This window comes from Staurois parvus, unplaced genomic scaffold (genome assembly GCF_062004578.1).
Source record: "Staurois parvus isolate SC_StPar_1 unplaced genomic scaffold, SC_StPar_1.0 ptg000415l, whole genome shotgun sequence".
Taxonomy (NCBI): domain Eukaryota; kingdom Metazoa; phylum Chordata; class Amphibia; order Anura; family Ranidae; genus Staurois; species Staurois parvus.
In genome coordinates, this window is record NW_028318211.1 from 3,923,079 (window position 1) to 3,938,915 (window position 15,837).

Sequence of the window (15,837 nt, forward strand, 5' to 3'; positions counted from 1 at the left end):
CCGCTGACATCTTCTCCCAGGCTTCTTTTGGGTTTTGAGTCTTTAGCTACCTTGATAGTCCAACCAGGGATGATGTAAGTCACGTTCACCGGAGTTACTGCATCCCGGCATCCAAAGCATGCCAAGATTGTACATTGAGCTGAGTATGCGTGTCTCAGTGTACAACTAAACGATCATTGCTGCAGAATACACATGGAGTGTCTCATCTGCAATAAAAGCTGCTAGCAATTTTTAAAAATACAAAAAATCTTTAGTTTCCCTTTGAGCAACACAGCCACCAGTCCCTTGACAATGACAGGAGAGTAAAGGAAAAGCAACAGACTGATGAGGTCATTATTCTGCTCTCTCCTCCTGTCAGCATGTTCATTGACAGTACATAGAAATACAGCAAACATCTGATTGGCTTTTAGTGCTTCTTCTTACTTTCCATTTATACCAGTTGCAAGTAAAATATCTTTGATGATTAATACATAACTGTATTCATTGGTAATTTATAAACATCTAAATGGAATTAAATTTTCATAACAGAGTTTCATAATAGATGTGGGCAGCCCATCAAATATACTTTCAGGTGATGGCATAATAAAATGCTTTGATTTGTAGCTTCACAAATTGTAATTTACTTTTTCAAAAGCAACCTCTTCTCCAAATCCTTGTAAACCCGTTGGACCTGCTTATTCCTCAGGCTGTATATAAATGGATTAAGCACTGGTGTCAGGACACTGTTAAGAAGTGCTACAATTTTATTAAGGTCAGGAGATGAACTTTCCACTGGACGTACGTATATAAAGATGGCACTGCCATAGACTAATGAGACCACTGTGAAATGAGAAGTACAAGTGGAGAAAGCTTTGATTTTCCCACTGGCTGAGGGTATCATTAGGATAGTGATAAGAATATTGCAGTAAGAAATCAAAGTAAGGATGAATGAGCCCAAAATTACAGCTGAAGCAAAACTGGCAAAGACCATATCAAATTGGTTTATATCTGAGCAGCTGATCTCCACTACTGCGGAGCTGTCACAGAAAAAATGATTGATTTCATATGGTCCACAAAAAGACAGACCAAACAGTAGAACTGTGGGGTAGATGAAAGTAAGAAAGCCAAATATCCATGACACTAAAACCAACCAAAGACAGACCCTGCGGGAGATGATTGAATGATACCTCAGTGGGTGACAGATTGCCACATACCGGTCTACTGACATGACTGCCAAAAGATAAAATTCTATAGTTCCAAGAGAAACATAAAAATAAAGCTGTAGAAAGCATCCAGGTAAAGAAATTTTCCTGTTATTGGAAGCCAAGATAGTGAGCAGTTTTGGCACTGTGGATGATATGAACCAAATGTCCAAGAAAGCCAGGCTGGTGAGGAAAAAATACATGGGAATATGAAGACGTCTGTCTAGCCATATGGCTGCAATTATTGACGTGTTTCCAGTTAGTGATATAGAATAAAGTAGTAAAAAAAGTAAAAACATGCCATTTTGTACCCAAGGGCCAAAAGTGAACCCAACAAGTACGAATGTGGTTTGATTGAGAGAAATCATTTCTAATGGGGTATTGGCAATTACATCTAGAGTATTCCTAAAATTCAAAATTCTACTATAAAGATAAATAGATATACTGTATATATAAAATATGTAGAAATCTGTATAAAATACAGATTTCTGAAAAAGAAAACAGGAAATCAGAAAAAAAAAATTAGTCCTCGATTTTTCAAAATAAAAATTCAGTGCACCTGAGAAGAGAAAATAATTATGCAACCTATTTTTTTTAATAAAGTCTTTATTTATTTATTTATTTTATCTTAACTTCAGTAAGAAACTTACAGTAGATCACTCATATGATAAAACAAGCTAACATGTATTACAAAAAGCATTCTAGTGATCCAGCTAACTGGTGCTCAGTCTTCTTTTTGTTTGGGCATTAAATGCCAGTATTTTACCAGGAACTTCATTCCTGTATCGCTGGTTGTTTCATGTAAATATTGTCTCTGCAGTATTTGCTACACACATTCATGGCTGCCCAGAATTTTGCAATCCTTCCATCCACAATGGAATCAAGAACTAAAAGCACATTGGCTAGAGTTCCTGGTTCCCTAACAGAACAAAGGTCTCATCTCATTGCTCCTTGCACACTTCAGCCTACAGGAGAACCATCTCCACCTGGTACACAGCTTCATTTGGTCCTGTAGCAGGGTGAATTGGAAATGTATAACTAACCAATCTTTTAAAAAACCTGTAAAAGCACTGATTTATTCATCATTCTGCCAGTCAACAGATTCTTCAGTACCTCTGTAAATTTAGTGGATGCCTAAAAAATGGTTGGTAGACAAACACATACACAACATACATTGCATAGCAATATTCCCCTTTATGAGCACATCACATAGAAAAAAAATCTGTATGTAGACTGGAGATATAGCTAATTTTTTTTATCAACAACAGTATCATGAGAGAGGTCTTGCAGCAAGTGCAGCCTGACAGAGATGAGCCGTGTCAAATTAGTTAGCTACACAAGGGTACCTACCATGTTCATCTCATCTCCATTGAGGTGTACATATTAACTGCATGGTCCACCATAGGAAATCCCAGGAGGGTAGCAGGCTGAGCAATACCTTATCATTTTGCTCTGCAGTATGAGATTAGCTGTCTGTTTGCCACACTATTCTTTAATATATTTACTATATTTAGGTTCCATACCAGTGGCAGGCAGTGGCTGAGTGGTGCAGACAGCAAGACCTTGCAAAGGCACATCAGTGCCCTGAGTTGCAGCAGGGGACTGGTGAATGCTGAGAGGGCACAGCCAAAGGTAGAGAGGTGGGGAATCCTAAAGTAAGTAAACAGTGCTGATGTGGTGCTGTCAGCACGGCATGCAGCAGGAATACAGAGGGGTGGTGTGGAGACCTTTAGGGTTTCTCCATCCTTTTTCCCTGCCTACCCTTGTGCTTCTACTTGAGGGAATGGGAAACTGTTAGGCGAGGAGGATGGGAAGTTGTTCTATGTTCTGCAACACTATGTAGAAGTTAAGCCATTCTTCTCAATTAACAGGGTCTCCTTCGATGGATAAGTTAAACCATCAAAGGATAGAATATGTGCACACATCACCATCGGGAAAAGCGAGTAGGCCTCAGGCCTGTAATGTGGGGAAAGGGACAATACCTGCAATTCACAGTTTGACCTATGCACTGAATCATGAGCCCCACAACACACCTCCTGAAACACCTAACAATAGTGAAACAAGATGGAAAAATTGATCCAATATGTTTTGCAACATTTACTATGTTTTAGACATTCTTTCCTCCACATATTTGGACTGTATATAATTGTATTTTATTCACTAAAAGTTCTAAAGTGCCTTTGTGATATGTTGGGTGAAGACTGTCTGTATGTGAAGCTAGATTACATAGTTACATAGTTAGTCTGATTGAAAAAAGACAAATGTCCATCCAGTTCAACTATAAAAAAAAAAAAAAAGTTACAATCCTACACCCACAGCTGATCCAGAGGAAGGAAAAAAAAACCCAGCAAAGCATTATCTAATTTGCTCCTGCAGGGAAAAAATTCCTTCCTGATCCCCCAAGAGGCAATCGGATATTCCTTGGATCAACTTTACCAATAAAGTTACCCTATTACCCTATATACCCTATTACCAGCCAGATGTTGTGAGACTGCTGCTAGCAAGTTAAATGCTGGCCTAGTTGTGTATTCACTTGGAGATGTGAGGGCCAATGCTTGGGGTGTGTGAACATAATAGCTGGTTCAGGTCAGTGATGAGTAGTGGTTTAGTGAAGGAGGGTCCATTAATGGCAGTGGTCAGGAAGGTTCCCTTAGGCTCAGTGGCCAGGTCACATGAGACCCCCATTTTCATGGGTCTGAGGTCTGGGATGGCATCCCCAATGGACTAAACCTGCAACCACTGGAGCCTCTCAAATGAATTGCAAACGAGTGATTCCCACATAGGCCTAGGGTTAAGTAAAGTATGGAACCTGGACTCATTTAGAACTAGTGGATGGCAGGTGGGGGTCTTAAACCTGACACTTTCACTGTAGGCTCCAGCTCAAGAACTAGCTTAAAAACCCATCGACAAAGAGCATCATTACAGACCAGCCATTCAGCACATAGCCAGCAAGTAAAGGGGACCAGTTGCTTAACTAGGAAATAGGTACATTGTTCCTTGAAGTAAGTTAGCTTTTCAATTATGTTACAAGAGAAGGCTGTGACTGGAAAAAAAAAACAATCATATTGGGCAAGCTAAGATGGGTACTTGAGAAATACAGTAAATATTTTCAGTTTTAGACTAGATATTAAGATCTGGGAAGATCCGGGAATGTCTGAAAAGACTGTAAATTCCCAGGGTAACTAAAGCAAGATTGTGGTTTCTTTTAGACCTCATTTTAACTTTTTATCATAATTTAACAGGGCATTTTTTGTGATCAGAAACAACAATAACAGTTTGGGAAACTTTGTGGAGTGGTCTTTATTTCTGAGATGAAAGTATACTGAGTTTAAGAACTAATTAGAATTCTAAAAACTAATTAGATACAAAAATAAATAATCAAATAAAACAATTTACTGAGCCCTTAAAACTAATAGAGGCAGAAAAAAATTAGATGTGGTCACAATATTACTGAGAGACAAATAAAAAATGACAACTGCATATTTCATAGCAGAGTCTATGCTTCTAAGACCCTGAAAATACACAGCACTAATATCAAAATAACATAAACTGTACACCGACAAATATTGCTCAAAGAACTGCTGCCTTCATGTCTCTCCTTTAAATATTATTTGATTTTAGGTTCAGGCAGAAATTTTAAATGATGTCTTAGGCCCCTTTCACATGAGCGGACTGCTGGAGTCCTCCTGTCTGTTTTTCAGGAGGACCCGATCAGTTCATCCATAGACTTCAATGGACCATAGACTGCTGCCACCCGCCGGCATCCGATCCTGTACACCAGAAACAAACGGATGGGATCTGTCCAATGGATTGGATGACAATCGGGTGGAAATGGACAGGTGTTCCGTCTCCATCCAACTGTCCCATTGAAATCAACAGAGCAGACAGAGATATGTCATCCACCTGCTCAGTGGGGATCAGCGGAGAGATCCCCCACTGAGCAGGCGGATCACGCCCCATCTAAAAGGGGCCTTAAGTTATATATTTATATAATAAAATCTATACTTAAAGTAAACATGTTCTAGGGATCAGCTAGCTAAAGTAGGAGTTGTGTATAGGGAACAATCAGGTGCCTGCTTTTACTTTTTTTCAGTACTGCATTCAATATTTAAAAACTGTAGCTCAACACCAAACCCCCCCCCCCCCCCCCACCACCACCACCAACACCACCACCACCATCACCACCACCACCATCTCTCATTACCCACAAAAATTCCAAAATTAAGAATTTGCATTGGGCTAAGCCAGAAATAATAAACCTACAGTTCCTGCATAGAAGTCTTGTACTGTGCTCAGAGGTGGACTGACAACTCATGGGGCCGCCGGGCAATAGGGGATCATGGGGCCCCTGTGTCCTTGCCCAAACTCAACAAAGCCTATGAAAAAGGTACCAGGGGTATCTCATGGGGCCCCCTACTGAGCCCGGGCCCCCGGGCAGTGCCCGAATTTCCAAATGGTCAGTCCGTCCCTGACTGTGCTTATTCTAGACTCTAGACAGGAAAATGAGGGTCAAATGAATTAATTAAATTGCAACATATACAGTATATAACTCTATCCCCATGTCATCTTAAACACTATGTCGTTTGCAATGGACTAACTACATGGACTACATGAATATCTTGTTAATATGGTCTTCCTAATGCTTTAACTTGTTTCATGCTATACATATACAATCATATGTACATACACTGTGTGAACTATATGCTTGTTACATATACAGTTATGTTGTTAGAGACAATTTATGTTACTAATCTAAATTAACAATTATGTAATAATTATTTTAATAGTAAAAGCTGTAACTATACATTTCTATTCATTCATTGTCATATATTGGTGATGATTCTCTAAGCCTAAGGCAGTGTTTCTCAACTCCAGTCCTCATGGACCCCCAACAGGTCATGTTTTCAGGATTTCCCTCAGATGAAACAGCTGTGGTAATTACTAAGGCAGTGAAACTGATCAAATCACCTGTGCAAAATAATGGAAATCCTGAAAACATGACCTGTTGGGGGTCCATGAGGACTGGAGTTTCAGAAACACTGGCCTAAGGGAAGAGAGGTTGTTCAACTATCAAAGTCAATGTTAACTTTCTAAATGTAAGCAAAAAGAATGTTAACTTTGAAAATGTATGTAAAGTGAACGATCAAAAATAAAGTAAATCTGTACCAACTTTGAATACACAAGGGGGAAGATTTACTATAACTGGTGCATACAGAATATGGTGCAGCTGTGCATAGAAACCAATCAGCTTCTAGTTTTTATTGTCAAAGCTTAATTGAACAAGCTAAAGTTAGAAACTGATTGGTTACTATGCAAAACTGCACTAGACATTGTGTGCACCAATTTAGTAAATCACCAGCAAGATGTGCTAAGGAAGGTTAAATAATTTTTGCTAGTACAGTACATGTTTGGCATTCAAAATGAGCATGACTTCACATGAATGCTAACTTTGAAATCTATGTTCTATTTCAAGAGTGAATGTTAGAATGTTTTCAATACATATTCATGTGCTGGAGAAAAAAAAGATTTTTGCTAGCACATGATTGGGTGTTCAGAGTGAACACAGCTTCATCTTATTCACCAACATTCACTATTCAAAGTAAACATTTGCTTTATTATTAACAGCTTCTGCTTCTTTAGTAAATCAACCCAACTATTTAGCTGCTGCATTTAAATGTATACAATTCCCCTTCTATCACTTACGTAATTGCCTTTCTCTTATATTTGTCATTTGCACTGACAATTGTTTTCCTCGTGTTGTATTGTATGTATTTTTGGAACTTGTTTAATTAAAATATAGTATTCAAAAACCATAAATAACAATTGTAAAAAAGAAAATCACATATTTTTCCATAAGAGGAATATTACAAATAAGCAATGTTATTACCTAAGCTTTATCTGTAAAATGGTCACAAATAAATATTTATCATTCTTGAATATATGAATTTAAAACATGAAGTAATACCTAATGTTCTGTGCATAGATAATTTATTCTGTTTTGTCCTAACCAGTTTTCTCCAACCTTGACTACTGAATTGTTATTTCAATTAATTTTCTCTTGATACAGCACACATATTAATCATTACATTGAAGCTACTGTTTTCCTAAAATATGATTAAATGTTTGAAACTTGGATTAAAAATACCAAAGCCTGTCCACCCTGGTAAGAAATGGCTAGGTGATCATAGTTTTATCACAAATGTTTCTGCGTTTTATTCTTACAGACCTTAGTTCCCCCCTCCCCTGGCCTTGAAACTGGCTTATTTTTAATAAAAAGTCCCTTGATACTTTTTTTGTGTGTCTGTCTGTTCTCAAAGGAGCCCTAGTTCAGATAGCTCATGGGAACAACCACAGCTATGTTTGTTTAAACAATGATTATGTTTCCATTGAAAGTATTGTATTATGGTAACTACTATGTTTTACTGCTTAGAGTTGGATGATACCACAATAAACTAAAAATAAACAAACAAAGATTCAAATTGTATTTATCTATCTAATCATCTAATCTATCTAGGCTGGGTGGGAGCTCTCTCGTTCTGGGTGGACATGATATGACGTCCTTCGCAGAACAGGCCTCACGCTGGCCCCACAGGCTGCGCTGTCACCTGCTATGTGCACAGGACACAGTCGATGACAGATCACTGTACCGGCCTGCTGGCAGTACCATGTGATTGCTGTGACCAATCACAAATCACAGCAGATCACATGATGATTGTACACAATGGATGGTTTTCATTCATGCCATCAAGTGGTACTATATTGTTGGTCACAGTGATCACATGGTACAGACAGTGCTAGTCACAGCCCATCTGTCCCATGTGATTAGCTGTGGCCAATCACAGTTAATCACAACAAGATACACTGAATGAATCGATTTCATTCAATGAAAATTATTGTTTCTAACGGTGAAATTCACTGTTATAAGCAGTCATAAAGTGTAATAAAAAATAAAATACCCGATCACCTTCCCAGAGTAGTATAATATTAATATGGTAATATTGTATTGCTCTGGTCCCAGCATGTAAAAAAAAGAAACAAAATGTAATAGAAAAAGAAAAAAATATTTTAAAAAAATTTAAAAAGTATTACATTTGTTTACATACTGTCACTAGTCAGTGTCCGTGATCACTGCCACACCAGTTTTATGATGATGCTGTAATGCATTTGTGACAGTATGTAAAAAAAAATGTAATTTCTTCATTTTCCAAAAAATTAATTACTTCAAAAAACTTGCCATGCCTCTTGCTAAATACCTTGGACTGTCTACTTTCCAAAAAGGAGACATTTGGGGGGACATTTGTACTGTCCTGGTGTTTTCTGTCCTCAGGAGATGAGATCGTCCATCAGTACATCAAGATTGATCAATTTTCAGATATATATTCCATAGTTTGTGGGCTCTAACTTTCCTACAGCCTAAATAATATGCACCAATTTGTGTTATTTTCACCAAAGCAGAAGGCATGTTGCCCTAAATATATGAATATAGACTACTTAGTTGCAATATTGTATAGCAGAAATTAAGAAAAATTCACTTTTTTTAAAATTTCAGTCTTTTTTGTTTATTTAGCAAAAACTTAAAAACCCAGTGGTTATTAAATTGTCATTCAAAGTTTGACAATGGTGAAAGCTGAACATTGACCTAGGCAGGAAGGGGTGAATGTGCCCAGTATCGAAATGGTTAATATGCAGTATATAAGACTGTCATCCTTATCTTGAACCAGTACATCTCATACATACACATTTTCAAATGCTTTTTGCCATGAAAAACATTGGAATACCTGTTGCTCTGCCAAAAATCCAGTGTAGCCCTCTTTTGGGTGGGTTTATGAGAAGTGACCCTCCTCAAACAGGACATTGCACTAAACCTGTAGGTAACTGTGGAAGAGTGGGTTTGATAATAAAAGTGTCAGTGCCTCTACCCAGAACAGGGCCTTTGTGAACAGATGGGATACCCTTCCTGGGCGAATAGCCAGCTGTCAGGGCATGGATCTGAATCCAGGACCCCTGCAGTGGCTGGCCGCAACTCGCCTTGCTGAGCCACCTGAGATGCTGGACAGCACAGTGTCAGATCCACTGGACAGCACAGTGTCAGATCCACTGGACAGCATCCTGTCAGATCCACTGAACAGCACCCTGTGAGATCCACTGGACAACACCCTGTCAGATCCACTGAACAGCACCCTGTCAGATCCCCTTGACAATCCCGCCTTGTGCCTTTTTTTCTGCTGAACCTAGAACTCCTTGTTCCTTCTATGAACTTCTTATGTAAGCCATGCCTTTGCACTTCCTGTTTGCCAGATTATTGTGCCTTCTCCAGGCAATATCTCGCTCTTGTCACTCTTGCTGCCTTCCGTATTTCCGCTACCAATCCTTACCAACCTTTTCATGTTCCTCAACTACGCTTCTGCTTAATCCCAACCCTCAACCACTTGTTACCAACCTTTGGCTTGTTTACTGACTATGCTTCTGCTTGATCCCTACCTGCTATATCTACTACTGTACCCTGGCTTGCTCACCTCATGGTGGGGTGATCATCAGGACTGCGACCTGGTACTAACATGCACCATAACCCATCTCCACCATCAGGAGCTCTAGTGAATACTGGTTAATGTTTAGACCCCACACCTCGGGTGAGCCCGTGTCATCCACCAGGGTGACCTGCATGTATACCTATCCTGCTGGTTGGTGGAAACCCCTCTATAATGCTTTAGCTTCTAGCCTCCGAACCTAACTCCAGACTGTGACACCAGCATATACTATTAACCATAAGTATATAGATGCACACCAGTATGGAAATAATAAAAGCTTTATATAAGAAGATGTTAAAAACAGTACATACATGCCATGCACAGTCCTGGTGAAATTGTGCATATATCCAGTTATATAGTTATTAATAACAATACCTCCGGATGAATGTTGCAGCAAAGTCTAGTTATAGGGACCTCTGAGGATGTCTTTGTGTGAGAGACCTGAAGACAAGCTCTGCAGTGATAAGAAAACCCTCCATGTCGTATGTACTCTCCAGCGCCTCAGGATATGCACAGCCAAAAGGGAAGCCAAGGGTACCAGGACAACGACAACCAAAGGAAATGTTCCAGGGGTGCAGCCCTCCTCAGATGGGGAAATCAGCCACTGGATAGAGAAAAAACAGGTGGCGCACACACCTAGTGCAATATCCAAGGTTTATTGTAGGAGTGAAATAATAAACACATACTCACAGACGAAGCATGTATCTAAAAAGCATAGAAAAATGACAATGGCCACAACGGCAGGCAAGGTGTTCTCACTGTCAGTGCGGTCAAATGGCTGACGTGTTTCGGGGACGAATCCCTTTCCTCAGAGCTGATGACCAACCTCTGATACTGATGTATGATGAAATGGAAAGTAAGAGCCTCGCTGTTGATGCCTCTTTTTTTTATTTCTCTATAAGAAAACCCTCCAGCTGTTATCCAACCAGCCTGGAATGCAGTCCTAACTATCTGGCACTGGTGATTCTGACAGTAACACACTTTCTGTCCATGGGGAAAGTGTTCTGTAGTCCTCAAATATACCTCAGGAAGAGATTGGTTAAGAGTTCAGTCCAGCATTGTCAACTTGCTTCTGGAAATTAGGAAATCAGTAGAATCCTAGCAAGATAAACAGGCACATAATGGTCTCTTCTGGCTGGGTGAAAATACAGCAACAACTCCCCCGGACATGACTTGTGTCAGAAAAGTTCTTTCTTTCCCCTTAGGAGCAAGGGCAGGAAGTGATGTACATAATTATACATAAAACTGTGATATTAGCAGCTAACAGTAAAGAGCAGTAGATTCCTACACCTGTTTGGTCCTATCTTTCTGTTCTAGTTGACAACACAATGCCTTTTGCTGCAGTGAAATCCCAGCTAGGGTTGCAGCTCTCTTTGCTGGACTACACAACTCCACTTTTCTCCCATGCTCCCATGACTCCCAAGGGCCTGCCCACACACTATGTATAAGGAAGGGACTCTTAGGAGATGTAGGTCTAGGAGAGGTCTTTGCTGAGCCCCAGCAGCTGGCCTTGCAAGATTTTTTCAAGCCTAGTGGTGATGTCAGAGGGAGAAATAAAAGTTATTTCTCACTAAGGTGAAAAAAAAATCAAGAACCTACCTCTCTATAGAAAAGAGGTATGTTTGGGAATACATTTGGCTGATGTCTTGACATACACTTTAAGCAACAAAGCATATTTGGTTAATAAAAGGAGAGGAGTATTCAGCTGTTAAAAGGCAATATTCAGGAGTGCTTTGGTTAGGAACATACTGAAGCCAGACACAGTCAGGCAGCTCAAATTTTCAGAAGATGGCCAGCAATGGTAGCTTGCATGTATCTTTCATGACAGCTATGCTTTAAAGTATTTGTAAAGGCTTTTTGAAAAAAAGAAAATAATAAACATGTTAATCTCACCTGCTCTGTGCAATTACACAGAGCACAGAGCAGCTCTGGATTTCCTCTTCTGGGATCCCCCACAAGTGATCTTGGCTCCTCTTCTATGTCTGTTTGTGTTTGAGTGTTGAATCTTTAGGATGTAGTTTCTGTCTCAATGTACTACTTGGTGTGAAGAACACAGGGATACAATATTTGTTAAAGATCCTTTTAAGTTTTTCTGACACTTTTAGAGGCTTATATTAATCAGTAGATGAGATCATTCAATTCCAATAGCTTCCAGTCTGGTGCAGCTAGCAAACAGGGATAGATCAGGGAGTGGAGCAGGGGTGGGGATAATAGTACCATACAAAGCACACTACACCAAATGTTGGGTGTAGCCAAATTGTGTTGTGGGAGTGGCTTAAAGTAGCATGATTTAATGGAACCAAAGCCTACTTTGCCTGGATCAACAGTGCATAGTGTAGAAGACAAAAGTAAGTAAAGCACAAAAATTCCTCCCTCCTCTCAGTGCAACCCACCCCCACGACAAAACCACCTTCAGCACAAATTCCTTGTTCCCTGAGTTGTATGTCCCAGGTTGCAATTAGAGTTGGCAGAGGACTCTTCAGTCAATTCAGTTCAGGATAATAATGTCAAAAAGTGACATTGGTTATCATTGTCATTACATTTTACTGAGATTACAAATACCAAACACTCCCAGAATTCCAAGAGCCTTTTTGAAAAAACTCAAAATTCAGCAACTTTCTATGGGCTTCTTAAGCACTTAGATTAAGTCAATTGCTGCTGTCTCATACTAAACGAAGTGGAGGTCTGGGCTTTCCCAGTCCACTGCAGTACTATAAAGGGGTCCATATGGTTAGAACTCTGGAATGGTGTACTCAGGGGCCCTTCAAATGGTGAATTCAATTTGAACAGTCATTAGCCAGTCCCCTTACCATGGTGTGAGGGAGAGTTACCTTGCTTTGTAATTTCCCACATTTTAATTGCTATTACTCTCCCCATAATTCAGCCTAATAATACCCTCCCACAATTGTATTCCCTGCCTTTATTGTCGCCAATTTTCAGCAACCCACATTTTCAGCATGTGCACACTGACTGGATCAGTCAACCTATGATCTCTTCGGGTACATTTGGCCTACAACATTTCTTGACTTCAGGGAGGCTTAAATCAATTCCAGAAATCCAAGAAATTGTAGATTCATCGCTCTAATTTGGTGGGTACTTCAAATTTGTCACTTTCTGGATAGAATCTGGAGGTATGGAAGCTCTTTAACTGGCCTGAAAGACTTTGAACGGATGTGTTCATCATCGACCCCCCTCAGACATGGCCTTAGTGTCATGTAAACTGCTGACACACCAGCTTAGTCAACCTCTCCCTGCGTACCCTGCAAATAGGAAGCAGATTTGGATACAACTTCCAAGGACCAACAGAAATAGAAGATCCTGTAACTTACTCACTATCATAGGCATGAGCACAGGGTGTACGTGGGCACACCCTAATCACCCCATGCGCCGCTGGTGGAGCTTTAGGGGTCACAACGATGCCCCTAACCATGCTCCAGGTAGCCCATGAAACTTCCCTGTCACATTAGGTTTTCCAGGGGGCGGCAATTAGACCAGGGGTGCTCAATCTGTGGCCCTCGGAGACCTCTGATGTGGTCCTCAAGCTCGAATCAGAGATGCACATGCCCAGGGTCGGCAACCCGCTTAAAGAGTAACTCCACTTTTGTTGATAAAAAAATATTCCCCTGTGAGTGATCTACGTACATTGCCAGGATTTTAACAGACGTTGCAGATTCCTACCTTTTATTATGCTGAAAGAATAGCTGTTTGTTTGTCTGTGTCCATGTGCAGAGTGAACCTGTATGGGAGTGGCTGATTAATTGTCAATCAACTGCTGCACCTGCAGGGCAATACTGAGGAAAATTGCAAGGTCTGCATCCCTTTATTTTTACCAAAAAAATACATTTTGTTGCAGGGATGCCAAAAATTTGACTTGTATCTTAGTACAGACTCCTGGGAAAATCAGTAAACCAAACACACAAGCAGGAAATTACATTTTCAGGGGGCAATCTGTAAACACTTTGTGTACAGAACACCTCCAGGTAGTGATATTGCATTGCATTTTACAGAAAATTGCAGGGCAGCAGATTGAAAAGGAAAGGTAACTTTTAATAACATTCAATTACAATATGACTTGAGTCAAAATGATATGATGCTGTATTATTTATTTATTTAGCTAAAAAAAAATTTCTGGGCTTGCCGACCCGCTGTCCCAGAGCATCAGAGTGCATCAAGCTAGCAGCAAAGAAAGCAGGCATCTGCAGACAGAGCAGAAGCCGCATAGGCCAATTCTTCCAGTGTAGCCCCGGCTCCTGTTCAGGTACAGTGATACCAAATGCCTGGGACCTTGTTAGCAGCCTGGAGATAGAAAGCGATGCCAGCAGAAGCTGAAAGAGGAGAATAAGGTCAGTGCATTAAACAACACATACACTCTGCTTTTTGCAATGGGCACATTAGCACCTCTAAAAGGCTTAACAACTATAGGACTGCTTTCACATTGATCTGCAGGTGCAGTAGAGCGCACTGGTGGCTTTCCTGCAAGTTAGCTGCTCTGAGCCCTAGACTTCTATTATGTCCTGTGGGTTTGGTGCACTTTCTGAATGCAGGAGTTTTGATGCACTATCAGAAAGTGCACCATACCTGCAAGATATAATAGAAGTGTATGGCAAAGGTCAGAGGTGTCAAGAGGCTTTCTAGGTCAGGGCAACCACTGGGGACAAGTGTTATCAAGTTGCCTCTGCAGGGGTAGCACTAAATAAAATAAAAAAAAATGCAACAAAAATTTTGAAAATGTAAAAAAATAATAAAAATTAAGGGATTATTCATTCAGATTCACTCAGATTCTCTGGCCCATACCGTGTAAATGATGCATCCACATGCATCATGTTAGGACCTTAGTTGCTTGGGTCTTATTCACCTATGTGAATAAGTCCCAAGACCTAATTCACATGCAGAGCATTATTTATTACCTCAATACAGTTTTATCACTTCGATTTAGCAGGAAATGTGTAAGTTATGTTGTGTTTTTGTCTGCTAATATTGATTTTATTGTTAAAAATATATGTAAATAAAGATCTGAAATAACTCTTTGGCCACTTGGAGTAGCTTGGCGAGCGGTGGGAGTATCTTGGCAAGCAATGACCTGCTCTGCCATAACGGAAGTGCTTCCGCACTTCTCTTTCACTGTACTGGTGGGTAGAAGGGAACAATCTCCTACTGAGCGGCTCTGCTTATAGTGAAAGCACTTCTCTTCACTCTGAATCTGCAGGCAGGGAGATAGTCTGCCGGTGGGGACATCAGAACAATCTCCTCTATGACCGTTAGAGCGCTACAAGGGAGAATTGTATTGGCTTTCCAACCAATCAGGGCACCTTGCAGGAGCTCACATGGCCATTTGCCAAGCTCCCTGAATGGTTGGAAAGCCAGTAACATGGGACTTCTGCAAACAGATGTAAGAAAATGATGATGAGGTGTGAATCTCAGATCCGTTACCCCCATTTTCTTTTTTCTTCCAGGTTGTTCAAACCTGTTCATGCAGATGCAGTGCAGATACTGTGTTATCACTGAATTTTTAACATTTGTATCATGTGTTTTCTCTGGATTTTTGGTTGATATTCTGTATCTATCAATTAAAATAGACCCATGACAAAAATTATATTAATTTCTTTGTAAGTGGGCAAACTTACAAAATCTGCAGGGGATCAAATCATTTTTTTCCCCGCTGTGTATATAGATTTAGGCAGGTGTGAAAAAATGCTCTAAATTAAGAATGTGTTCAGAAATAGTTTATTTTTATCAATTAACAAAATGGAAAATGACTGAACAGAAAAAAATTTAAATCAAATCAATATTTGGTGTATTTTGTATATTGGTCCACCCTTTTGCCTTCAAAACAGCATCAATTCTTCTAGGTACACTTGCACATAGTTTTTGAAAGAACTCTGCAGCTAGGTTGTTCCAAACAACTTGGATAACTAACAACAGATCTTCTGTTGATGTAGGCTGCCTTAAATCCTTTTGTCTCTTCATGTAATCCCAAGCAGACTTGATGATGTTGAGATTAGGGCTCTGTGGGGACCAAACCATCACTTCCAGGACTTTGTTCTTCTTTACACTGAAGATAGTTCCTAATGGAATTGGCTGTATGTTTGGGGTCATTTTCCTGCTGCAGAATAAATTTGGGGCCAATC

General features: G+C 40.0%; 1 protein-coding gene across 1 annotated transcript; it reads right to left on the minus strand.

Moving 5' to 3' along the window:
• Positions 1 to 619: 619 nt before the first annotated feature.
• On the minus strand, positions 620 to 1,549 carry LOC149454885 (olfactory receptor 6E1-like). Its single transcript, XM_089686959.1, has one exon. It carries the CDS (start codon positions 1,547 to 1,549, stop codon positions 620 to 622), a length of 930 nt encoding a protein of 309 aa, XP_089543085.1.
• Positions 1,550 to 15,837: the final 14,288 nt, after the last annotated feature.